This window comes from Notothenia rossii (assembly GCF_949606895.1).
Source record: "Notothenia rossii genome assembly, chromosome: 11".
Lineage (NCBI taxonomy): Eukaryota > Metazoa > Chordata > Actinopteri > Perciformes > Nototheniidae > Notothenia > Notothenia rossii.
Genome location: NC_136910.1, coordinates 36,505,051 through 36,532,007, shown reverse-complemented (window position 1 = coordinate 36,532,007; position 26,957 = coordinate 36,505,051). Strand labels below are relative to the sequence as shown.

Here is a 26,957-nt window from a genome sequence, read left to right as displayed (position 1 = left end):
TAGCCCTCTGTGGCAACAAAGCTAAAGGATGCTATCGTTAGCCACTTTAAGCTAATGGCTATAGGGTTAGGGTTATTCTTTTTACACAAATTCTACAAAAGAACATCAGCTCTCTGCAATCTGAATTAGCGGATGACACACAAGGTAGGAAATAGGAGCCTTAGCTTGGATGCTTAAGTGATCTCCATATGAACAACTTTTCACTAAGTGTGCAATCACATGGCAGCTTGTAGCTTTTCTAAGGCAACAATCCGAGCAGCAGATTTCTCTGTTTTATTAACACGAATCATTAACTATCTCATCTTAGATACAGCATTATGTCCAGCAAAGCGCAACAAGAGTGAAAAGCTTTTGTCCTCTGCAGGGTATACATTAAAACAGCATTATCCTTCACTAGCAGTGGGGGGAAACATGACATGAGACAGCATTATCCTCTATAAATAAATAAAAAGCTCTCCCTACTATAGGCGCATGAAGTGAGTTGAAGATAGGAGGACCAGGTTCCCAGGATACAATACTCGATACATTCTCTTTTGTTTTTTTTACTTCTGAGATGTGAGCTAGATAGATTCATCCCACACAGTCAAAATAAACAAATACAAAGACGCAAAACCAGTGCCAACAGTTATACAGTGATACAAGAACATTCTAAAGGAAAATAATTGCAAAGAAATAGAAAATAAACAAAACAACAAGGATATATAAAGAAGCAGGAGAAAAGTAAAGACCTTAGCAAATCCTCAAATCCCAAAGGTATTCCACCTTGTTCCCCTTCCCCTCCCTCCCCCTTTTTTTTAGTATCATACAGCAAAAGACATTCAGAAGAGCAGACCGGAGTGATCGAAAACACTCATGCAAAGAAAGCCTTTTTCACACATAGTCACTAACACAGGAAATTCATCTCAAACAACAGCGCTGTCAACAGTCAGTGCCTTCAGGTCTTTTAGTAGTTATTGTTGTTTGCTGTTTCTCTACAGACTTTTGATTTGCTACTGTACTTGATAAAAACGATATGACAGAGCTCACCCATTAGGCCATCAAGTCTTCTGACTAGACTGACCTCCCACCTTTCTGTCTGTCCATGGGACCCGGGGGGTCCAACAGTTTATTAACCACAGTCTTCGTTTCTGGACCCCCGTTGACCAAAATAAAGTTCAGCTGGGAGGATTTCTACAGAAGAGCCGGAGCCACAGGAATGAGCTTGAGTTGATACTCCAAAATATAAAAAAAGGCGTGATGATATATTTTTTTGGCATCTGTTCTTATTCTTTTAAATCTGTTATATTAGTCTACTTTTACAATCATTTTTTCTATGAGGCAAATAATTAAAGAGTTTCATTCCAAAAGAAAATACCTCTAAGAAAATGATATAAAATAAAGTCTACTATGCTCAAAGTTATACTAAGACCTATATAAAACAGTCCTGTTTTATTAACAATCACCTAGGATTTTGTGATATGAACTGATGAAGCAATTCTTTTTTGTAATACATTTTGGAATGAAACACTTTAATTTTACTTTTATTTTCAGTACATTCACTGTTGATGCAGTTTCTCAGTAAAAGTTATTTGCTATTATAAATAGAATGGTCTCGCCATAGTCTTTTTCTTTCGCAGGTATATTTTTTGTATATAGGGAGATCTCTACAAAGACAATATGTATTTATGTATGTAATCCATTTTTCCACAGTTACAGTTCTTCTGAGTTGATAACGTGGAACAGTGTGACATTGTAGAGAACCTGGTGGCCATTGTTCCAGGCATAGAGGGCTCGGTCACGCGGGTTGTAGTCCAGCATCGAGATATGCGAGTACTTATTCTGGAAGGCAATGTCGATGTACTCGTAAGTAGAAGAGTTGGTGGAGTAGGCGTAATACACCTTGGTGCCTCCAGAGTAGCCATTGGTGACGTAGAGCGTCCCACAGATCATAAAAGACTCGCCGGCACTCCTTTTGGGGTGGTTGGTGGTCCAGCTTTTGACGATCTGCAGCGTGCTGGGGTTCAGCTTGCTGAGGACGATGTTCCCCGCGTTCTGGTTGGTGGCGTAGACGGCCCACAGCCCCCCCTCGTCCGCCATCAGGTCGATGTCGGAGTGGCCGCCCCAGGCGTAGTGATACGCGTTGTTGAAGCCGGCGTAGTCGAGCTGCCGGGACTTGCTGATGGAGGAGGTGCGGAAGTCGAACTTGATGATGACATGGCTCTGGAACTTATTGAAGTAGATGGAGCCGTTGTAGACCACCTGACCTGTTCCTGACCACGGGTGGGGCAGCCGGTGGGACGTGAAGTTATCCGATGTCATAAAGTCCTGCATCGACTTGTACTCCCGCACAAAGCGATTGTTGTGGTAGCCATCCATATACCAGACCTAGGCATAGGAAGCAGAGGAAGACAGACAAATGAACACCAAACACAGCAGCATCTCAGAGAGAAGAAGCTAAACTGCAGTTTGAGAAGTCTTTTTGGCTTTTTTCTAGCTGAGGGAACTGATGTACAACGTATTTAAATGGAAGCCATGATAAGAAATTATTATTCTAAGGAAAGGTGCTTCAGTGTGTCCTTTCTTATCTCCTTGAGCGGAAGGTATACTGGACCACCCTTTACCAAAGAAAAGGAGATAATGCTATCCCAAAATTCCTTGCTGCAGCAACATTTTATGTGACACCCCATTTGTAATCATATGTCTTTGCTGTTGAATCGTACTCTATCTATACATTTTAAGATTCTTCAAGGAGGAATGATTGTAGGGCATTGAGGTTGTCAATGTACTCATTTTATAAGAGTTAAAAATACAGTTCCTTCAAAATAATAAATGAATGTAAGATCAGTCAGGTTCTTCTAAGACCTTTTCCGCCTTTATATCTTTCCTTCACCTTATGACGTTTTCCAACGAGGTCAATGAACAGTGGTTTAGAGAACACATAGCACGTATTCGACCACAGCCTTTGAATCCTCATCTTTTGTCAGTTTGCCTACATTGAATCTTCTTAGCAGAACACACACAGAATAAATCAAATCACACCCTCAACAAGCATCCCACTAAGGTTAATGCTGAGACTTCGTCGAGGAGCGGAGGAAGCTGGGATCCGGCAGCTTCTGAAAACAAACAGTCAGCATGACAGCCCCAGGGTGGCATGAGCCGGGCCCCGCAGGGATAATGCCCATCATTCCAGATAAAAGCCCCGTCTCAGCTGCTTCGACCCAGCTTCCTGTTGGCCCCTGCGGTGGTGGACAGAGCTCTTAGCCGGCAGCTGCTAGAAACTCAAACACTTCCTTAGTCTCAGAGGGACTATACTTCAGGGAGACACCTGAAACCCTTCCTCTACCTGCTTCCACGAGCTGCTGTGATTGACTACAAAAATGATTCGTATCAAGGAACCAGGTCTCCAAGGGCCCAGTGAAAAAAAGCCAAGGTATGGAAACCAAAAGATAAAAGGAAATGCAGCAGAACTGTCTGCTCCCGTCAATTATACTCGTACTCTTTTTGTTCTGCCTTTGATAACGCAGCACATCTTTCTTATGTTCAGTTCAAAATGTATTAGTTTCTACAAAATAAAGTAGCCTTCAAAGTATGCTAAATATAATCTTAGTCAGCAGTAAGCTTTGCACTAGCTGTGGAGGATCTTCTAAAATATACATATTTAACACCCCATGTTGTCATGACATTTAGCCTAAGGAAGCAAACTGCAAATGTACTCTACTGCTTCTGGTTTTGTTTTCTGTTTCCTCCCATTTGACATTAAGAGTTCTGTCTCTTATAAATGTGTCTCATACAGCTGCTGGACATGTAGATGACATACACTTTCCTTTTTTCCAACTCCCCCCCTTCCCTTTCTTCTGCTTGGCATCTTCCCGTTAGGCCCCTCTAGATTTATCCCTGCAATTTCATTTGAATGAGTTTCGGTAATGGAAGCAGACCCTGTTATTGAGCTAACAGTTGCACCACTCCGCAATCAGAGGGAAATCAGACGCAATCAGCTGATAAAAGGACAGTGACCAATTAACAAAGACCGTTATTAAATTCCACGGCGATGGTTGACCCTCACCTACGATCAAGGCCGACTCCTACTTAGAGTCAGAAAGCTGTTTGTGTTGCAGATCTGCAGGAGCTCGTCTCTTGGACAAACAGACCGTCATCAGGATCAAATGTTTACAGCCAGTGTGATTGTGTTCACTTTCTCGATGTGTGCTCGTTGAATGATGTCCTGCTGCAGCTCATGAGAGAATAATCTGCTGATAATTATTCACAATATCCCAAGCTCAAAGGTATATACTCAAATTGCTTGTGATGTTTGACCAACTGTTTAAAAAAACAATGATATTCAGTTTACTATCATTGTTTCTCAACCATTTTTCGAGACCTACTGACTTCAATTCTTTTTAACAATTCTATCAGTCATTTATTACATATTGATATGCTTTTTGCTAGGATTAGGGTGAGGGTTGGGCTTGGGGGTCTATGTGGTAGCAAGTCATTTGTGATTTGACTTAAATCAAAATGTATGATTTCTTTAAATTAGTTGGGTACTCAACAACTTCTCTGTTTACCCCCTGAAAAATGAAAAACAATATGCGAATAAACATGGCAATGAAACTTCCCCAGTTGAATACACGCATTAAGACAATTCATTTTGAATCAAACGGTTTCTAAAATGTTTCTGAAATAAAAACAAGGCATTGTACAATGTTATAGATAAATATTTTAATAAACGTCTGAATAAATAATAAACTAGTGGAGGAATTAAAAATAAAACTGCACATATAGGATTGACAAAGCTAGTTATTTGAAATCCTAAACGTTTATGTTTTCTTACTAGTGTTCTAAAGGAAATTCACTTTCCAGTGAATGAAAAGCGATGTTATTGCCAGATATGTCTTAGTAATCAGGACAAAAGTAGCTTTGCAAAGGTTTTGCGTGATCAAAACCAAATAAAAAGTTACATTCATGATTTAAATCAGAAACCGTTCAATCAAAAATCGGTAAAGGGTGAAAATTCCATCTGAGCGTATGGTCTGATGCCCTGCTGCACATTAAACATTATATAAGGACATAACATTGTCTATACCCATTTATTGTGTGCTGTGAAACATACCCGCGTATCTCCTTCAGGGGCCAGAGGGTCGGTCATCCAGGAGCCGAACCTAGATCCAGACGTCTTGATGGTGATAGGATCACTGATGCCCGTCAGCTTGCCACATGCTGCAAGGGAAAGAAGTGAGACGGGAACATCCAGAGCAACGTCCAAGTGGGTATTTTATAAGTACTACCAGGGATTTACTTTTGTTTACTTTAAATCCAAATGAGTTTCCATGAATATTTTAAGAGTCCATGTCCAGCTTGCTACTTTTCTCTTTAAAAAGTGTGATGTTCTGTTCACAGGATGCTTATTATTCAGTTCACACATGCTAATGGATGTTTTACTCTCTGTGTGAGAATGTGAGAGTTAGAGGGAACATTAGAAGGAAGCTGTATTCTGCTTCAGTGTGCTGCTGCTTTAAAGCTGATGTCGTTTTAAAGTAGTGTTGATTGCGGCGATAATGTGAATTTGACCAAACTAAAACTATGCTCTGTTTCTCTTTTAGATTTCATGACACAACAAAACCCCAAAACACCACTACAGCAGTGGCAAAACGTCAGGGCCTTCAAGGTATTCAGAGAATACCCTGGAACACTGAGATAAAACAAAAAAAAAAATCGATTTAATTATATAAATAAAATGTATATAAAATGAATAAATGAGAATCGTATCTGTGTTGTTGATCTGTAATATTACAGTGTTACGTTGATTTGTTTGTCCTTCTCGGACCATGCACTACGTATTTCAGTGGTTTTGTGTTCGAAAATAAAGCAACCAATCAGATCTTGTTCTGGGTCTCTGGGTATATCCTTCAACCAAGGTATTCTACATCCTTGATCGAATGCCCTGGCCGTTGCACTGAATGAGAGCATACGTTTGGACTGACAGTTCCAGGTGCTCTCGAAGGCCCGTTCACTGGCTCGAGACAGAGGATCTAGATTATAGATGAATGCCACGAAGCAATTCATGGCGTTTTATTGTTTTTAACGTTGAAATGACAAGTGCAACAGGTCAAGATGATGTTGTTGCGGAACTGTTGTGAGTACCCTTTTCAAGACGACAATTTAGTGAAAAGACGGACATTATAACGGCGGGGGGGGGGCAAGTTGTGATAGACTGCACTACAGTATATCCATTTGTTGTAGCATAGGCAGTTTTTCATGGAGAAAAGTCAATTAAATGATTTTGACTGATCCATTTTATTCCATGAACCTAATGAGTCGTTCTGAAATGCTAATTTAAAGAGTGTGACATTTACCCCTCACTACAACATTCATCATCCCTCTGTGTTTGTATTATCTCTCTTGCTCTTTGTTGTTCTGAAATATCCTTTTAATTTGTCAACGTTCTTTTGTACTCTTATTTATTTATCTGTCTCCTTACCATCGTCTCATCCGGTCAAATCTACTTGTCTTACATAATGAAAACTGAGTATAATGAGTGTGTGTGTGTCTCCATGTGCAACATATGTCATGCCTGTGAGTGTGTGTGGGCATCACACCTCAGCATCGGGCTGAGAGACAAACACACGGTCACATGAGCAGCATCTACTATTCTAGTGGAGGCCTTACGTAACCCTCAGTGTGTTTTCAGAGTGCAGAAATACATTGGCCATGGATTAATTTATTTATTTTCTCTAATCGTACCCTCTATCTTTAGATCAAACTATTGCAGGCTGCTGGGGAGCCTGTTGATGGATCTCAAGTCTCGAGAGGCCCACAGGGTCTAATCCCCTTTTGGCCTGAATTCGCCTGCTCCCAAGCAGCGGGCAGAGCAAATGGAAAACTCAATGTCAAAGGGAGCTGGCATTACATATAACCTGAAATATAAGGATTTATATATCGAATGAACACTGAATTCCTGAGGTGGATGAATATTTGTTTTATGTTCATGTAAATGTAGGTCTTGTTTTGTTTTTTTTGGTTGTCTTTTTGTATCAGTTATGGTAACATTGTACTCACCAAAGTAACTGATAAGATCTGGAACACTGCAACTCTAAATATATGATATGACTTAAAAACCTGATTATCTTAACCACTTTATTTGGAGGTAAAACCAACTAGGTACAGCCGAAATATCAAGAGCAAACATTTTAATTAATATTTGTTGGATGAAATCCAAATTCTGGTTATTTTTTGATTGTTAAAAAATGTCATAAAATACTGAAAACAGCCTAATGTCTTTAAATGTTGCAGTTCATTTGACCAACCGTACAAAACACAATGATATTTACTTTACTCCATCATCTTTACTCCATGACAACCAGTAGGTCAATGTATAGAAGTCAATCGATGACTGTTTGTGTAATAATTGTACCGTTCTTCTTCCTTTTCGTTTAAGTATATGTTTGCCTCTCCATAGTTACGTTCAAATGCTCAAAAGCATAATTTTCTGACTGACTGATGGAGTTCACACATTATTTTGGCAAGGTTAAAACACTTTTGTTATTACACCTGAGAGATTTCTGTATTTCAATGTGCTCTACTCACTGGTTTGAAGTGGGTGGAGTTTAGCTGGTTCTGTCATGTAAATGTTATAAGCATATTTAGTCATGCATATGTAATGTTACAAATAAATAGTTATTGGGGTACTAAAACCTGTGTGAACATCTTGTCTGACCACTGACTTATTTGTAGAGATGTTCCAAGATATCAGTAATTAAAAAGGACATGAGAAATGGTTGCCTTATAAAGACTGAGGGCTTTCGTAAAGAGGGAAATATTGATTGTGTTTCATGAGAATCTGGCTACAATATTATTCCTTGTCATTGTATTCTATGCAGAGAAAAGGGAAGGTAAGAAAGATGGCTGCAGAGGTGTTTATGTGCTGCCTTTCCTGCTCTATTCATCAGTGTTTTGGTGTGAGGGGACTGGATTTGCCTGAAGCTTTGTGCAGGGGCAGGACTCGGGCTGATTTATTTATTTGATTATTGCCCAGCAAGCTGGCACATCCCCTTGATCGATGGCCATTGTGTCCCAGCAGCCGGCGGCCTGTTAGGCTCTCCGGCACAAAAAGATCTTGAAGGACAGCTCTGCAGGGACCTGAGTTTCTCTCTTTCACTTTCCCCGCTCGCCTTCACTTTATCACTCTTCCTCCTTCCCATTTAACACCTTCCACCAATTCCTCCTGCCGCTGTATCTATTATTCAACACTGAAATATCCCTGGCCCTCTTTTATTTTCATTTTTTTACCCCCCTCTGTTGTTGATCTTCTGATGCAAATTTGGCTAGTGACCTTCTCAAGATTAATCTCAATAAGGGGAGTGTAGTGGAGTGTATTTGTGTGCACTATGCATGAGTGCCTCTGTAATCGTGTGAGGATAAAAGGAATAACCACCCTCTGTTCTGCCTGAGCCAGTCCTTCGCTGGTTGACCTCACATTTATCTCATCTGATCTCACACACACACACACACACTCCCACAGTTCCCCGCTCTCCTATCTTTTGGCAGCCTGACCACTGATGTGAGCAGCGACATGTGCATTTAACCGAGAGTGAAAACACAAAGAAATCTGAGGGTTACTGACAGCAGATGTGATGTTATAAGACAATTGTGTGTGCATACATTTAGATAACAATGACAGATGTAGTAAGTGCTAGTTGAGATTAGGGTATCTATTCTACACGCTTGAATCCAATTTCCGTGTCTCGATTAGCTTCACTAAATGAACAGTAGGCTTTGCAAGAATTATCCCCAAATGTCTTTCGCTCATCTTGTACTGTGAATAATTTCAAACAGGGACACAATATACCCGTCATGAGCATCGTGTAAGTGTCTCTGCTCTTGTAATATATCTTAGTCACTGTAGTGTGGGTGTGCATCTATTAGCACCGTGGGCTGTGACAGAGGTGTGAAGTCGAAAGAGACTGAGACAGGGACTAAAATCAAAGATAACTTGCTGTCAGCAGCTCTCCTTTCTGTGGGCTTCCATTGCTGTGTGTGTGTGTGTGTGTGTGTGTGTGTGTGTGTGTGTGTGTGTGTGTGTGTGTGTGTGTGTGTGTGTGTGTGTGTGTGTGTGTGTGTGTGTGTGTGTGTGTGTGTGTGTGTGTGTGTGTGTGTGTGTGTGTGTGTGTGTGTGTGTGCTTGTGTGTGTGTGTGTTTGAAACCGTGTTAAACACCTCATACCTATTCCTGCATTTAAACACCCCATCTATTTTCTCACAGGGAGTGTGACGCTACCAAAGATTGATGCAGACTTCCACATTGCAACACAATTTGATGAAGAGTTAAAAGGTAGGCCTTGTAGGACCGTCACTAAAGATTATTGTCGTCATTGATTTACGATTTGATTTATCAACCATCATAAAATTGTGACACAAGTCTATCGCAAATTCCCAGAGTGTATTCTGGTGTCACACTTTCTATAAGGTGGATGTCTGTAATGCATTATAAGCACATTCATTAGACATTATATTGTATTTATAAGGCTTATAAAACACATCATACATGTGTATAATCCTTCATGACCATTTATAACAAGGTTTATGAAGTAATGTATATATAAAAGGTTTGGCATGGTGCTTACCCTAACCCTAATACAGATTTGACTTGCTTTTGATGATGATGAAAATTGTAAATATTTTAAATGTCGACACTTTACTTGGAGCCATCAAGTCCCTCTAAATGTGTAATAGTGTCATACAATTGCTAATAACCTTTAAAACTGCTTTTAATTGTATTAAAAGCTCCTAAAAGGGTGGATGTTAGATATGATTATTTACCGTTATGATACATAGAGCAGTTCTGTTTTAGTCTTTATAGTCTTATGTAATGGTAGATCAAATGTTCTCAGTAAACGAAGACTCTGTTGTAACTTAAGTATAGATATAGGTATAAAGCACTATGAATGTTGAGCTTATAATACATTATGTCCAGTCATATTTAATACACCTTGTTATAAGTTGTCATGGTTGACTATAAACATTTTAATTAGATGTATTTATTTATAAAACCAAATACATTTCTTATAATGTATTATGAATGTGTTGTATTGCTTTACACACATGCTCTTCAGAGGTGTAACCCAAAATCTTTATTAACTATTACATCTTAATTTTAAAGGGCTGGAACCCATACATGTTTTGATTGTTTAATTATGGTTAAGAGAAACTACCTAAGATGTTAACGTTATCTGGACGTAACTCCAGTTCTATGAGCACATGCATACTGTAGCTCTTAAATGGACTTTATTATTGGTTGAGTTGTAAAATGTTAGAGTATACCAATAACAGTTATTAGTTAGAAGGTGAGCTTGTACAAATAAACCATAGATTGAGAATGGCGGTTGTGTTATAAGTCTGCGTAAAGTGCATTTGATTGCTAGAGTATCTCAGCCACACTTAATGTTCCTGTGAAGTTCTGAATCGTGTGAATATGCCTGAGGATTTCTTTCTGTCCACTCACAATATGCTGTACTACATGTCCGTGGGTGTTTTGTGCATGCACATGTTTGAAGCAAAGTGTGTGCCAACAACTTTCTGTGCCTACCTAATTTTTGCATGCATGCTCGGAGTCTCTCCTCAAGATTTGACACTCTGTTGTGGAGCTCCTCGTAGTCATAGGCCCCCATCTCCTCCTGAAGTTCGCTTAGAACTGTCGTCAGATTCTGGACCTCCTCCTTAAACTGCAATACCAATTTGGCATCGGCTTTGTACTCCTCCAACACTGGTATCAACGGTCTAAGCTCCTCCATTTTCGCTTTTATGGCCTGAAAGGATTAGAATAAGCTCGGTTGAGTGTCATGCGCGACAAAAGTCCATAAAAGAAAAAGAAAAGAAAAAAAAAAACACCTGTCTGAACCTGGCTACTCTGACTCTATCCTGCCTCTTCACTGACCTGACCCCCGGTGTGTGTCTGTGTTCAGTGTTTGTGTGTGAACAGCTGTGTTTTGTCCGTGCAGGTGTGTGTCTGAGCAAACAAACCCGTAAAATATTCTCCGCCCGCTGGTATGAGCAGAGCAGGTGGCTCCGTCCCCTGGCAGTGACCAGCCGTTTAAAAAGCAAGCCCTCGGTACACCGACAACAATTGGGAAAGCTCTTTATTGGTCATCATCGTTTAAAATGCAACATAGTATTAAGGGTTACATGCTTTTACATGTCACACACAACAAAGTGTCTCGAATGTTACGTCTGTAGTTTTACGTATAGATTTGTTGAATAACCAAATATGCATAGACAAAAGCCAAAATTAAAAATAAAATAAATATAACAGCAATTATTAATAATTATAAAAAGAATAGTTATAACAAAATAATAAAAAAAAGTTTTTTTACGTTTGAAAAAAGCTTTAAAATGGAAAACTTTGACAGCAGTAACATGCAGGAAGAGATCAGTGGTGGGGTGGTCTGGGAGAAGGGTGGGGTTTCTTAGTCTTAATGGTGCTAAAGGTAAATTAACTGTTTGACGCCCAAATGCTCTCAGTACTGTGGCCCAGTTCAGGGGAATCTGGAATTGACCTGCCTCTTCTTCCCTGTGGCTCTCTTTACATGTCTTAAAGTTAGCCCTGCAAGCAAGAAAATGACAGACTGTTGACAGGAGCTTGAGCTTGCTAACCTTGCTAACAAGACACACAAACGAACGCACGCACACATACAGTATTATGCACGTAGACATGTTACAGAGAATTGCACACATGCACTGAATGTGGCAATGGTTGCATGAGGTTTTCCAAGATGCGTTGATGATAACACAAATGTTTTCTGTGCAGGTGAGATGATGCTAACACTGAGGCGTGCTAATGGTGAGAAAACAGGGAAACTTGAAAAATGCATTCATGTGATTTGCAGAAAGAGGGCTGGGTATCAAACCGCAATGCATTTTTGGTACAAAGAGTAACAGAAACGTTGCAGTATTTAAAGGTTAAATATCTAATGTTTCGTGGAATTGGTACCCTTGTTACTTATTCTTTGATTTTGAAAGTTCTTGTACGGCTGCTTGTATTTGGAAAACATTCAATAACTTCAATTGTTCAATGAAAAGCTGTAACAATTAGTCGATTATGCCATTACAAATGGAAGCCAGATAATCGTCAACAATTTTTGAAACTTGGTTGACTGTTTAAGTAATTCAAACAAAAGTGCCCCAAGTTACGCAATGAATGCTCGTCGATTGTGGAGGTGTGTTTTTTTTTTGGGCTTTGTTCAGAGAAACCAAATAATTTGCTGAAGTCGCCCTGTGCATTTAAAAATAATTACTGTTATTTTTGAATATTTGTAAGGGTCAACGAGTCAAGAAATCATCTATGACATTATCCTGCATATTGTTAAGTATTTGTGGTCCTAATTGGATTTTCTTTTTGGATTGTAAGAGAGACGGAGGCAAATCAGTAGGTTTCAGAACATTACAAATGATACCCACCCTACCTGCAAAACAGCTTTATACTATTTTTGATTGGACAGTAAACCCTTCAAGAAAAAAAGGGTTTAGTGTCTACTCTTAAATCAGATTAGATTACGAATGCGTCTCCCATGTGCAGATGTCTTGTTGGTACAACATTTCACCAATATCGATTCATTTAGTTTTATTAAAAATCCTTATTTCCAAGTTGATTTAGAACTCCATCACATTGTTTTCGGAAGAGAGTTAGTGAGAAATAAGGATATTAATTATTTAGAGTTACAATTATTGAATCTCTTGTGTTGTGCATGCATTATGAATTTATTGGTATGGTGGTATGTTGAGTCCATTTTGAAACATCTCCACAGTGGGAACACACAAACACAGAATGGGTAAGGGGCTACAGAGCAGCTATGAAATAATGATGGTTGGGTCAATGGCTGAAGATCTGTCTGCGTACCTTGAATTGCTTGGCGATGTTCTGCTTGTGGTTCTCCTCCACCTGCCTGAACTTGGTCTCCAGACCGCGGAGCTGAACCTCCATCTTCTCCACATACTGCAGGTCCCTCTGGGTTCGCTGATCCAGGACCTGGATGGACTGGGTCATGTTCTGGACCTGAAGCCAGGCGGACACATTGGACTGAGTTATGAGAAAAATCTCTATGTATCACAGTTAATAAAGCAATGAGCATGAGATGCAGATCAAATGAAACAGACGGTCATTATGTTGTTTTGGCTTGGCGTTCTTCCTCCAGTGACTCACAAACTCTGACATTAGGCCAACTAGGCAGGGGCCTCAGACACATGGTGGAAGTGTAGAATGCATACAGTTAAGACATTTGGTTTCTCCAAAACTGTTTTGGTCCAGAATACCAGATACTTGGCAAATCTTCTATCATTCAGGAAATATCTGTTGATGTCTGTATCTTTTGGGTGAATCACCTAGTATTTGGAGATGAACTCGATCTTTTGGTACAATGTCTTTTTACCTCTGCCAAAAGGTTCTGTATTTTTCTGGCTTGGGGTGTTTGACTGTTTGTCTGTCAGCTGGATCTTGGAAGATCTACTACCAGGTGTTAATGAAACTTGGAGGAAAAGTGTTGCATGGATCAAGGATAAACCCATTACATTTTGGAGAAGATCCAAATCACTGGGCGGGTACACATTTGTAATTGAATGACCATCGCGAGGCATTTGTGCTACATTCATGTGGTGCTGGAATAATCACAGAAATGTGTTTGCATGTGTTGTAAATACTCAATAAAAAACAACATATTTTTCTTCTGATCGTTCATGTTGTTTCCATGTTAAAAAAAATAAAAAAGCATATTTCCACACTGGGGTAAAATGGAAACAACTTGCTAACTGGGAAAATGGGAGCATCAGAGGAGCACAAGAATGCACATTGTTCTTGGCAAAGGTCTGTGTTCTCCAATCGCGTCCTAGTTTCAAAAAGGTTTTCTTTTTGTGTAAATGGGTTAGCCTTATCTTCCAGTTTATTTGCATTGAGGCAGGTTGCGTCATTAGATGTGTTGTTTTGGATGTTTGCAGTTACAATAGAAACTCACAGGGAGAGAGAGGCCTCCCATGATGCATGTCGGGTTTCTAGGGAGCTCATTAGAGCATGATTCCTATTCTTATCCAACGGTGACACTGGTGAGCTCGTGTGTGTGCGCACATGTCTTGGCGTTTGAAGAATTGTTGGTAAAAGCAGTAAAGGTGGCCACTCTGGGTATTGTATGACTTTGATTTCTGTGGCCATGAGTTGCCGAGGAGCTAAGCGGTAATTACCTTCTCTAACAGCTGCCTCAGTTGTTTGGTGCGTGCATCCCGAGAACACATGGACTGCTGGGGCGCCACCACAGTGCAGACACACCTTCCCTCACTATCTTGGGCTGAACTGTACACCTGCCACGAATCCTCTGGGTTCGCTGGCAACACCTGCAGACAAGGGAGTGATTAAACAGAAAGGAACATAATTTAAAAAAACTCTCACTAAAACAATAAAAGGTAAAAAAATACATCCTTGCTTTAATAAAGGAATTTGCAAAGGTCACTTTGCTGCTATTTGCCCATTAAGTAAAGTGCGGTGCTAAAGCTGCATTGCATTTATCTCCATCTGGATGCCCCACACTACCAGGCTCCACCCGTTTTGCACCACACAGAGTATTCTGAAGCGACACAAAGGGAACATGCAGCCAGTCGAAACACCGGAGGCTACTACCATTATTCAGTAGGCTGTGTAAAAGCTCTGTGTGTAAAGAGGGGTGTGAACGACGTCAGACAGAGTTTTCTCCAGTGTGAGTAACCTGCTGATCAGTTAAGATTGACTGAGTGACATTTAGAAAAATATATTCAACACTGCAGCAGCGCTTAAAAAATTACAGGACAGAGGTGCTGATTGAGTCAATTAGAAAGAAGGAGTGACTTGACAAAATCTAAAAAGAGCAATAACGGCTGACAGTCAGCTGCAACGCTTTCTACCAAAGGATGCGCTGACAGGACAAAGAAAAATCACTTTGAAGCTCCTGCATAGATATCACTCAATACTCTTTCACTGGCTGCTGACAAAAATGATTAGAAATAATTCACAAGTCATGTAAAAATGCTTCAATCTTCTCAAAATGAAACACCTCATTCAGGATTCAATATCAGTTCAGTTTTTTTTACTATCTACTTGCCTTCAACATCCATTGTTCTAAATTCCAGTGCAAACCTTCACCTGACAGATCTCTCACACTATTATCCTGGCAGAGACAGCTGTGGATATGCCGGGAGCCTCATAGAGAAACAAAGAAACGCTTCTTCTTGACTCTATAACAGACCCTAGCTTTGAACGCCTCTCTCATTCACACAGGCTGTGGAAGAAAGAATGAGGACTACCTATTATTTAGACGGGGGAAAAAAGACCGCCTTGACATTTTGTCACATCAATCGCCTTATGTGCCCCCGTGGATCTCTTATTCTTATCAATACCAGAGAAGGAAAAAAAGACAGATAACTTTCCACTTAGTGCTCATATCGACAAGGACATCAGCCCAGTGGCATTGGAGCCACATCAAATCCATATCTATGATGCCTCTCCAAGTATTATTTTTTACTTCTGCATGCTTCTTGCAACACATGACATATTTTTCTCCTCTTATTAATGAACCAAAGTGCACATGTGTTGCATATCTCTTATTGGTATCTAATTGCAACATTCATTCAGGAAATACCCAACCAGCTGCAGGACATACGCCAAACTTGCGCACTTACTCCTGTACTCCGGTCTGGATACCCTCCCTGTGCTGCCGTGAGCTTGGTGGTATTGAGCCCCACCAAAGAGGGGAGGGTCTGCGACATCCAGTTGGTGATCATCGCCATGGTGCTGAGCACGACGCCGATCTTCAACAAAGGCAACGACATCTTTGCACGTTAATTTGACTTTTTCTTTCAAGCCGTCTTCATTCTACAGACTCCGGTGAGAAACAAATCATGGTGCCCAGTGCGGCTTGCTGTTTCACCCGGGACTCCGGCTCGGCTGGTCTTTTTTTGGACATCTCCAACAAAGCACGCCAGTGGGACGCGAGAGAAACGACCTGCGTGGAGGTGTTGGGACGGGGACTAAAACTTCAGCACTTGCTCCAGAAAAAGAAAGGAAAAAATCAGCTGCAGGAAACGTCCTCTGAATAGCTCCTCTGCCTGCGTTGTGTCCCGCACACTGCTGCCTCTCCGGTTCTCCGTTACTATGTCGTTCACGCCCGACGGTCCGCCTCCTGCCTTGGTGCGCTCTGTGATTAAGTGCCACTGACTACTCACAAAGGCGGCTCCAAATGGATGAGAGGGAGGAAAAGGGGGAGGTACTACGGATCTATCTATATCGCCAGACGCAATGATGTCAGCCAGGTTTGGGTCTGTTCGTGGTAAATTCTGGGATTGCGCGTGATTCACCCACAGCCGCCTGACACCGACTGTCCCCTGGGGGAGTGACAATGAGCAGTGCGGCTGGGGTCGTCCCACACTGAAGCCCAGGGTTATTATTTATAGCGGACAGTGACATGTATTTCTGCACTACCCCGAGAAGGACATGGGACTCTCTGTCATAGCTCCGGATCAATGCATGCAGCTCAAACTCGTTGACACTAAACTGCAGTGTGTGACAGTGCACGGTGCACACGTCAAAATGCACACAAAGTTGTGCAGAATCTCGCATTTCAATGACAGAGGGATGTGAGGGCTCGGGTTATGTTTTATTGATGGGATACCCGATGACTTCTGCTCAAACTGAGAGAGAGCTTTCTATTTGTGAGACTCTGGCGCCATCGTGTAGCTGATTTTGGTGTTGCTGCAATCTCAGTAAACTGATTTTAAAATGCAAGGAACAGCACAAAATATACACAAATATAATAAATTACTCCAGAAAATAACTAAAACAAGAGCACTTGACGATTTCCATTTGTGTAACATTCTATATCATGTTTATGCACAAAATTTACTTTTAAAAGACTAAAAATTGGGTTTGTGCAATGCCAATGCAGTTAAATCATGCATACTTGGGTATATCTGAGACGTTACAAATCATTTATATCCACAGACGGGGTCATCAGCAGGCATAGGGGCTAATGCTCCAGACCACGGGCTAAATTGCCGCCCTGCATGATGCATGAAGTCCCCAGATCCAGGAGTGGCTCTGTGTCCACAGCTATTTCTGTCCGCTCCATAATGCATTTCTCTGGTAAACTGAAAGATGGAGGAGTGTTTGCACTCACTGCACCGCCATAACTCTTCCCCGTCTCTTTCCCTCTCTTATCTCCCCCACTTCTTTATGACCTTTGAGGTGAAGGCTCACATAGTGATGGCTCCACAGATTAGTCCAAAGTATCGGCAGGGGTCAGCTCACCGCGGCGCTGCTGTCTAGAGTCCAGTCAAGTCTTCCTGTTTAATACAGGCCGTTCATTGCAGAGCAGTGGCCTTTAATGCCCTTATGTGTAAAGGGTACAGCTAGTTTTCTGCTGTGGATAACATTTGTTTTTAACAGAGGTGGAACAAATGATCCCCACCTCTGATATAAAGTCAGTGTCTCACAGCATCAGTAGGAACACCTCAAGTGCACTAATAAAAGACACTTGATTCAATAAAAAAAATCAATTAACCAATCTATCATCCAATGGAGTAATCAAGAGTGATTAATGGAGAGGGTTGTCAAATAAAACCACTCATTAGAATTGCACTACAACGGTTATAATTCTGTAAACTGGATCATAGATGCAATACAGTTTGAGATAACAGCCCTGCATAAATTAGACTGTGAAAAACAGGTGTTGATTATAATAATGCATATACAATCTGGAGAATGTAACTTGTGGAGTGTTGCTGTAACCTGAAGGTCTATATTCAAAAAATAAGCAAGAATAAAAAAGACACTGGATTCTACCTACCAGCTATTTTAATGTCTATCAAACTGAGGTATTTTTCAAGAATGTTTTGGATTCTGGCCTTGGATTTTTTATCCAACTGTTAATATATTTTTCTTGGATGTGCAACCTATTTATTTACCTTATAGCATACAAATGTCAGGTAGGTGAAAGGTGTAAAACAGGCAGGCACATATTTATTATATTTTAAATAAATATATCTTTAAAAAGCTTCAAAAAATTGTGTTTCTGACAGGGCTATTGTTCTCCATTGCATTATATTTAACAGGTTTTTGGAATGTATGTATTTAGTACAATCATAAAACCGAAACAGTGTATCCAGTGAAAAACATTTTCACAAAGCAGCAAAGAATCATGTTTCTAGCCCACAAGTGAACTACAAAACGCAGCCTATCTCTACTCCTCTTCTGCTCGCCTTCTCTCTCCCCACTTGCTTCATCGTTCTACCAACCTTACTGAATAATAAATAGCTTCAGCCCCAGCTGCCATGCGTTTTGCAATTCAGCTCAACTCCATCTCAGCTTCTCACATAAAACAGGATTGATTCTTCTGTTTTCTAACATTAAAATTCTAAACTGTTCCCAAAAATGTCCTTTAGCTGGGCCCTCATACTTTCAACTTGAGATGCGCACGTGTTGGCAAAGCAGAGTAAGTTATTTCAAGGGAATTAATTAGAAGCTATTTTTTTTATCTTAACTTAATCATGCATGCATTGAAACCCTGACGACGTGCGGGTGTTTTATAGTTATGCTTTGCATGATGATGGTTTGAGCTATGGCATGTGGGTTACATGGTGTCAAAGGGCCGGCTATCGCAGCCCCATCTGTGTTATCAGGTGTCAGTGAGCTGCTTTAGGATGTGGGCCTGGAGCCATGGGGGAACCACTAGGTGAGGAATAGATGCCCATCTGCTTACTATTCTTCTCTGTGTGAACTGCCGGCAGGCGCCAAATCCTTCAGCGGAGGGGATACAGGTGAATAAATGCGGTTGGAATTAAAGAGGAGAGTGTGCCACTAATCAGGCCCCTCCTTGCTCCCTCAGCCAGATGTTAAGAAAACACTCTCAGCTCCTCCCACGCAGTCTGAAACTGTGTGAGACTTTTGAAGCAAGGTGGTTAGCACGGTCGTTGTTCACCATCAAAGGTCGAGGCCATGCTGCCCGGAAAGCTTTTTTCCTCTCCTTGTGAGTAATATGGCATTAAAAGGCTCTCTGGCTACACCTCTCACTTTTTATATCTGTCTTCCAGCTGAGAATGGAGAGGCCTGGCCCTCCTACAGTGAGATGTACTGTAGGTTTCTATAGCAAGGGGCTGTATAAATAGAGCCTGTCAGAGTCTCTTGTGTTTCTGTTCTCTTGGAGGAAGCAGACAGGCGAGGCTGTGGACTTGTATCGACTTACCTTCAAACAGAAGACACAGACCATGAGAGAAACCGTGTCGTTGTAACGTGGGACCCTGACCGTGCCGGACCCGAGCCCTGACTGTCATGAAACCCGAAATGAAACACGCTCTCTTTTCCTCCTTCCTCTGACTGATGGCTTCCATCAATCAGTGCAAATAGCCCCATTGTTCCATTGTGTCAGCATTTGTGTGCACTCTGCTGCTGCACTCTATATGTCCAGTTCAGATTACAGGCTTACACATTACAGGCTTCAAAACGCAGCAGTAATAACAACTGTGTAATTCCACATGAATGTTGTTGAATACAAAATGTTCCCCTCTCAGCACACTGACATTTATCATACATTTACTGGGATCAATTGCTGGCATTTTTGTGTCAAGGCAAAACAAATGACATCAATATTTGTGTCACACATTGGTTATCAGGGCCAGGAGGATTTGCAGGCAGTTACCCGCTTCCAACACATGTTATGGAGTTTGTCACTTGGAGAAGAGTACATTACAGATACTCTGGGAACAGAGATTCATTTACTGATAGTACCTCTCTGGCACATTTTATTTTTTGTAGGCTCCAATTACCAACCACAATTGGATTCACACAAGAGTGAAGCCCATGAAATATGACTCTCTGCTGAAGCAAGGGGCAATTAAATCATCACATTCTTCAATCCGGTGATGGCAGGGCCTTGTAATAGCCTAAATAAGTTCCCTCCTTCACTCTCTTCCACACCATGATGCTGTCTGTGAGAATTGATAAAGGCAACAGTTTAATGCAACAGTAACTATTATTGCTGCCAATTGGCCTTTCAGATAGCAGGAAATAATTCCACAAAGCATCACATTTTTATCGACCAGTGAATTAGTTTACTGCTGCTGAGCTGGGTGGCTTTACATTGTTGGACCAAATGTTCTTTTCCCCCCTCACATAAGTCACAGTGTGGTCATTGAGTATGCTCAAAACACCTTCTTTGAGACATTGTGGAGCCATGATATCAGAAAGACATCCCATTATTCAACAATGGCCTTTTTGTAGAAAGCTACAGGCATCATATTGTATCAGAACAGCCCTGCAGTTGATTAATCGACCGTGATTTTCTAATAAGGAAATGACAGATCCTTTCACAATTCCCCCTATATCTGTCACCCCGGTGGAGGGGATAGCCTACCTGCTTATCTACCGTCAAACACAATGTATCCACATCATGTAATCCCACCCGTTAATCTGTTTAAACGGGGGTAGAGGGCTAATTCACCAGGGCTCTTTATGCGAGGTAAAAGGGTAATCTCCCGGCGTATCTGAAAGCCAATTAATCGCAGATTAGTTTATTTTCTTAATACAGGAAGATGGCGTTAAAGAAACCTACTTGGGTGAGTTCTGTGCCCATGAAGATGAGGAGAATCAGAGTCATGAGCTTGTTTGCAGGCTGCATCTCTTGCCTCCGGTGTGTGAGGACCAGCGGTCTCACATGCAGATCGAGTCCCGTCGCGTCCCCCCGCACAGCAGTCCTGTCCTCCCGGCGTTGCGAGTCGCTCGATTTTCTCTTTTTCTCCTAAGTATTTTTTCCCTCAGCAACCCAGGAGCAGAAAGCGACAGCTGTGTTTCACGGAATCGTCTCTGTGCATATTCATTTTATATCGGGAGCTTGTGTTCGGTGCCTCTCCCCTCTCGCGCTCTTCTTCGTGGCCGTACTTATTTATCGCTGCGACGGACTGTGCTGAGCATCGGGATGAAGCCGCGCTAACACTGTGCTATACACTGCTGTGAACCTTCACTCTGATATTGCCAAAAGTTTACCTCCCCGCCTCAAGCTGCCGTATAATTTCTCGATGAAAAAATGAGAGTGACGGCGCTGTACATGGAGCTGAAAGCGGAAGTTGCATCGCCAAGAGAGGGAGATTTAAATTGGCATGCAGACAGGAGGGGACATGCATGATACACCCCACATCCTAATTGGCTCATGCACACTATAGGCCTACTGTATGCACATACTGATGCAATTAATATATCCTTATTCCTTTCAGAATTATCTAGAATGGACTGCTCCCCTTACATTTTTAGCATCTTTAAAACAATGCAATTTATGTGGATAAATTCCGTTTTCTTTCGAGGGTTTTGAGAATTGTTTTTGAAAAAGGACAATTACAAAATCAGCAGTAGTAGAAGTGTACATGTTATTTAACAAAAAAGTTATAAAAAACTATAAAAACACTCATTTGCAGGGGAAAGTGACTCTTAACCTAACTTTGGTATATGAGATAATAATTTGCTATTTTTCATATCATCCTGATCTATGTTTATAATAAATACGGTACCACTTTACAATAAGACTACCCTTATAAAGGGTTTACGGATAGTTTGTAATTTATTTATTAATTAGGTTGTGAACACACTATAAATCATTAATAAGCTTTTATAAGACATGGCAACTGGGACCGGTTGCTTGCCAAATAGTGAGGCCACATTTATCTGTACTGCTAAGTCTTATATTGGCTACTTAGCTTACTTCGTCTTCTTCATCAGCCAGCATCCTTGGTATCTGTTGTTCACTGAGTTGATTCCCCCCTTCCATCTTGATGTTTCTTGGCATCTCTTATGACCATTTATGAATGAGTTACTAATATTTATAACTGCCAAAAGAGAGCCTTATTGTAAAGTGTAAAACCCATTCCCATTTATTAATGAGTTACTACCATTTATAATTGGTAAAAGGGAGCATTATTGTAAAGTGTGAAACACATCACCATCTATTGATGAGTCACTAACATTTATAACTACTGAAAGGTGCGTTGTTTTTAAGTTTAATACACATTTATGAATGAGCTATAACATTCACGCTGACCTAATACACATTTTTCACATGAAATGTAAAGTAAGATGCAAAAGAGCCAAGCAAAACATTGTATTCACACATGAAGAAAATTAGGACTCAAAGTAATGACTATTTAGTATAACTGATACACATATTTAAACATAAATGCCTTTCTCAGACATAAAAGAAAGACTTGGTAAGATATAATGGTACTCAGACTGGAAAGGCTTTGTGTATATTCTTGAACAAGCGTCCAAGTAGTCCATCAGGGTGAGCAGAGCCAAGAACCATTCAAGAACCTTGAGGTGTTCCTCCAACAAACTCTCTGCACGGTTTCCTCTCAATCTACGGACATGTCCTTTGACGGTCGACCAAGCTCTTTCATTATGGTGGGTATGACTGCCGTCTGGGGGTTCACAAACCACCTGCTGTGGTTTACTGGGTAGTGGTTGTACCCCATGTTACTCAGCACTCTCCTGTATGCCCTCCACTCATGCTACTCCTGACTTAACATGCCGTCTAATCAGAGGTACAAGGTGGCATCTTGATCGTTTCTCCACTAGTTTCTACACTAGTCTCCGCCTTTTGTCTTTAACTCCCATCATTCCGAAGACCCATTATTTCCTTCTCCAGGTATGTCCAAACCGTCCAGTGCATACTAACAAAACATTTATTATAACATCATAGTTAACAACAAAATGCACACAAATTACAGTAAAAAGGGTTGCCCATCATGTTTCAAAATGCCCTACTTGTTTATTGTTTATTCAGGACTGTGTGGACTTGAAGATAATTTTATTGACATCCCCCTGACCCTCATGGTAACAATATCGCAGTTGTAAAAGCGGGATAAATTGCATTTTATCCTTCTTATTGGAGTCCTGTGACCTTATGTAATTCCCATTATAGCTCACCTTCCACAACTTCAACGTGAGCAAAGGTCCAAAGGAAGTTAAAACCTAGGTGGCCAAGGCAAACAACGTTCTAATTCCTGGTCCTCTCATACATACATATTTTATGTGTGTGTGTCAGGTTTTGAAGAATGCTACTGAGATACTAATACGCTCTCTGAGGGCACTACAGTGCCATTAATAATGTCAACAACAGGCTCTTAATTGGGTGGTCATGTGGTTTTGAGGCTGCTCTTCTCCTGCCTGCCTGTGACTGCCTGAACCACATGTTATGCTAACAGCTCAGTGGCCTGTGGACAAACTCGCAGGTAAAATAAATTCTTAAATCAGCTTGGTAATGCAACCAGGGGGAGTTCATATTTGTATTCTCTCCTTTGGGCTCTCATGTGTCTTAGCAGATGTTGGCTGAACCTCAACAGAGGGTCAGACTGCAAAAAGGTTTAGCTCATTCAGTGAAGATTTGATTACAGGGCCGTGGAAAGAGAACTGAGTGTTACGAAAGAGCAATGCTGCAGACACAAAGAGGAACATTTGTTTGTCGGCAGGAGCCTCCCTGCGCAGCGGTACACAGCCCACACACTGGACAGCAGGAGACACCTCTCACTGGCACCAGGGCCAATATTAAAGTTTTTTGCTGAAGCATGAAGCCACTAAGCACAGTGGAGCCTTTGATCATGCTTGAAAAGCTGTTCTGTTATTAAGAGTTGGCAAAGCAAAGACACTGTGCATGTGTTTGTTTGTCTGTGAAGGTTTAGTGCGTGTGAAAGAAGTCACCCAGCTCCTGTTAGATTAATTAATATATAATAGATTCTGTCATATTTTAGCTTAAAGTTTGTGCAAAAACAATAATCCAATTATGGTGGGAAGTTTGATTATTCCGTTCACGAAATGTCCTCACTTTATAGTCTATTGATGCCAGCAGACAAGGGGTTGTGATGTGAGCAATCAGAAATAGGAAATGATGGAGAAACACTGAGATTTGGAGCAATTCAAACAGAGCAGTTCTGAATGGGGATGTTGATGCAAGTTGGCAGCAAGTATGGATATTTCTTCTGAAGATTTATTTCCTACCCGTTCTGCTGAAAAGTAAATTGCTGGATTTATTAGTTTCTTGTTTGCATGCAGATGTATGTAAACTGTCTTCATTGCAGGTACATCAGAGGGGAAGTCACTCTGAGCGAAATGCACGTGCTGCCTTAACGCTCTGTGAAGTTGCATTGAATTTATGAGGTGACGGAGACTAATGAAATACCCCAATACACATTCTCAATTGAGAGAGGCCCATCTTTCACAAGTTCTCCTTTTTGCACTGTGTATGAGTGTGCATGAAAGAGAGAGGCAGTGAGAGACGGTGAAAGAAAGTGAGTAAAAGCTCCAGTTTAAATTTAGGTCCCAATATAATTGGTGTCTTTCCTTTCAGGCACGCTGCCATTACTCCCCCCTTTCATCACTTTTGCTCCCTCTGCTCTCTGCAGGATTGATGCTACAGATAGCTATCAAAGATATCTTCCCACGTCCCTGCATTGCAGCGTGCACTGAGTGTGCCTGGTTAGTGTGGGTCCAGATAAGTTCTGTGCTTACAGAGAGAGCTTCATAAAAAGTATGAATTGACTTCCCCCTGTGTGTTGATCTTAAGGAAGTATTAATGAATTGGATAATCACTCCATAGGCATTCAGCCTTCAGACCTTTGGAGGATAAAGCCTCAGTGCTGTACAGAGAATACAAAAAGAAAAGAGGCGAGGAGGAGGAAGGAAAAGAGGAGCTAAAAAAGAGAATAAAAGATGGTGGAAGTAAGGAAAACAATGAAAACATAATCTGTATTTATTTACCTTAAGAATGTCAAGTGTTTTAGATTTTTAGAAGACAACAGACAATTATCACTTCTGAATAGAATGAATGCTACTGCACCTATTGAGTTCATGTAGTTGGCATCTATGGCATTGCTGCTTCTTAGAAACTGGAGATATCCAAGGCCATCAGACAAAGATGAATATGCTGGCATAAAGCACATCAATCCTGGATTCCAGCTATTCAAAATAAATGGTATGATGAATCATTTTTTACTCATTTGTTTCCATCCGGACATATCTGTGTGAGCCTTTGACACTTGTTGTCAGTTGCCAGATCTTAAACATGGTTTCACATCTGGCTACTACTGCAAAAAACCTTAGTTCAGATGATTATGATTGAACATGATTGTGCACCAGCAGCTGACGGATATTAAACTGTGTTTCACCCATTTCATCAACACTTCTCTAACTTCTGGTCACTTTCGAAACACTCTCAAGGAGGCAACAGTAAACCATCTCCTAAAGAAACCCACTCTCAACCCGTCTGATGTTATAAACTACAGGCCTGTCTCTCTCCTCCCATTCCTGTCTAAAACACGTGAACGCGCTGTCTTTAAACAACTCTCCTGTTATCTCCATCAGAACAACCTTCTGGACCCGCACCAGTCTGGTTTCAAGGCAGGTCACTCAACAGAAACTGCCCTCCTTGCTGTCACTGAGGAACTGCACATGGCTAAATCAGCCTCCCTCTCCTCTGTCATCATCATTCTGGACCTGTCTGCTGCAATCGACACGGTGAACCATCAGATCCTCCTTCGCACTCTCCAAGAACTTGGAGTTTCAGGCTCTGCACTTTCCCTCCTCACCTCATACTTCAAAGATCGTACCTACAGGGTAACTTGGAGAGGTTCCGAGTTCGACCCTTGTCAATCAACTACAGGGGTCCCTCAGGGCTCTGTTCTTGGTCCCCTCCTCTTCTCCCTGTACACAAACTCGCTTGGATCTGTCATTAGCCCGCATAGTTTTTCATACCACTGCTACGCTGAGGACACCCAATTAATGCTGTCCTTTTCCTGCTCAGAGACCCAGTTCGTCGCACGCATCTCTGCTTACCTAGCAGAAATCTCTCAGTGGATGCTCACCACCTCAAGCTCAACCTTGACAAGACTGAACTGCTTTTCCTTCCGGGAAAAGATTGTCCCACTCTTGACCTAACAATCAACATCGGTCCCTCTGTTGTTTCCCCGACTCAGACTACAAGGAATCAGGGTGTGACCCTAGATAACAAACTGTCCTTCACTAAAAACATCGCTGCTACAACCCGCTGCTGCAGATACATGCTTTACAACATCAGGAGGATACGTCCCCTCCTGACCCAGAAAGCGACGCAGGTTCTGGCCCAGGCTCGTCATCTCACGCCTAGACTAATGCAACTCCCTCCTGGCTGGTCTATCTTCATGTGCCATCCGACCTCTGCAGCTCATCCAGAATGCAGCGGCTTGTCTGGTCTTCAACCTTCCAAAATGTTCCCACACCACGTCGCTCCTCTGCTCCCTTCACTGGCTTCCGGTAACTGCTAGAATCCACTTCAAGACAATGGTACTTGCGTACCATGCTACGAATGGATCTGGCCCTTCCTACATCCAGGATATTGTTAAACCGTACACCCCAGCGCGTGCACTCCGCTTTGCATCAGTCAAACGCCTCGCTGCACCCCCACTGCGAGGGGGACCCAAGTTCCCATCGGCAAAAACATGTCGGTTATCTATCCTGGCTCCAAAATGGTGGAATGAGCTCCCCATTGAAATCAGGACAGCAAAAAGCTTACACATCTTCCGGCGCAGACTGAAAAATCATCTCTTTCGACTCCACTTCGAGCGACTGGCTTATCTAAAGCCAGTTGAGTAGCACTTGAAATGTTTTAGCTCTATGAAACCTGATGTACTCAGATAATTCTGTTTTCTTCAAGTTTGTATCTTGTTGGTCGAACGCACTTATTGTAAGTCGCTTTGGATAAAAGCGTCAGCTAAATGCAATGTAATGTAATGTTTATAGCATCAGGCTCACATAGTGATGCACACCTTTCCCTGGTGCTCCCATACTGTAGGATTTTAATGTCACCAGACACACTGCTAGAGCAATTCTAGAGCGACTTAAATCGATGTCGGGACAGAGTCAAACACATTATTACGGCCTCTCCAATCACCACATCCAAAAATCAT

At 41.5% G+C, this 26,957-nt stretch overlaps 1 protein-coding gene across 2 annotated transcripts; it reads right to left on the bottom strand.

Annotated features, from left to right (window-relative positions):
• Positions 1 to 258: 258 nt before the first annotated feature.
• Positions 259 to 21,091, bottom strand: olfm1b (olfactomedin 1b). Of its 2 annotated transcripts, none has more exons than XM_079660665.1 (6): positions 20,588 to 21,091; positions 14,199 to 14,348; positions 12,868 to 13,023; positions 10,561 to 10,780; positions 5,090 to 5,196; positions 259 to 2,364 (listed from the first exon to the last, which is right to left on the bottom strand). In XM_079660665.1, the coding sequence occupies exons 1-6, from the start codon at positions 20,651 to 20,653 to the stop codon at positions 1,690 to 1,692; spliced, it is 1,374 nt and encodes a 457-aa protein (XP_079516791.1). In that variant the 5' UTR covers positions 20,654 to 21,091; the 3' UTR covers positions 259 to 1,689. The 2 variants fall into 2 exon arrangements, with proteins under 2 accessions (XP_079516791.1, XP_079516790.1); XM_079660664.1 differs by lacking the exon at positions 20,588 to 21,091 and adding an exon at positions 15,666 to 16,388.
• Positions 21,092 to 26,957: the final 5,866 nt, after the last annotated feature.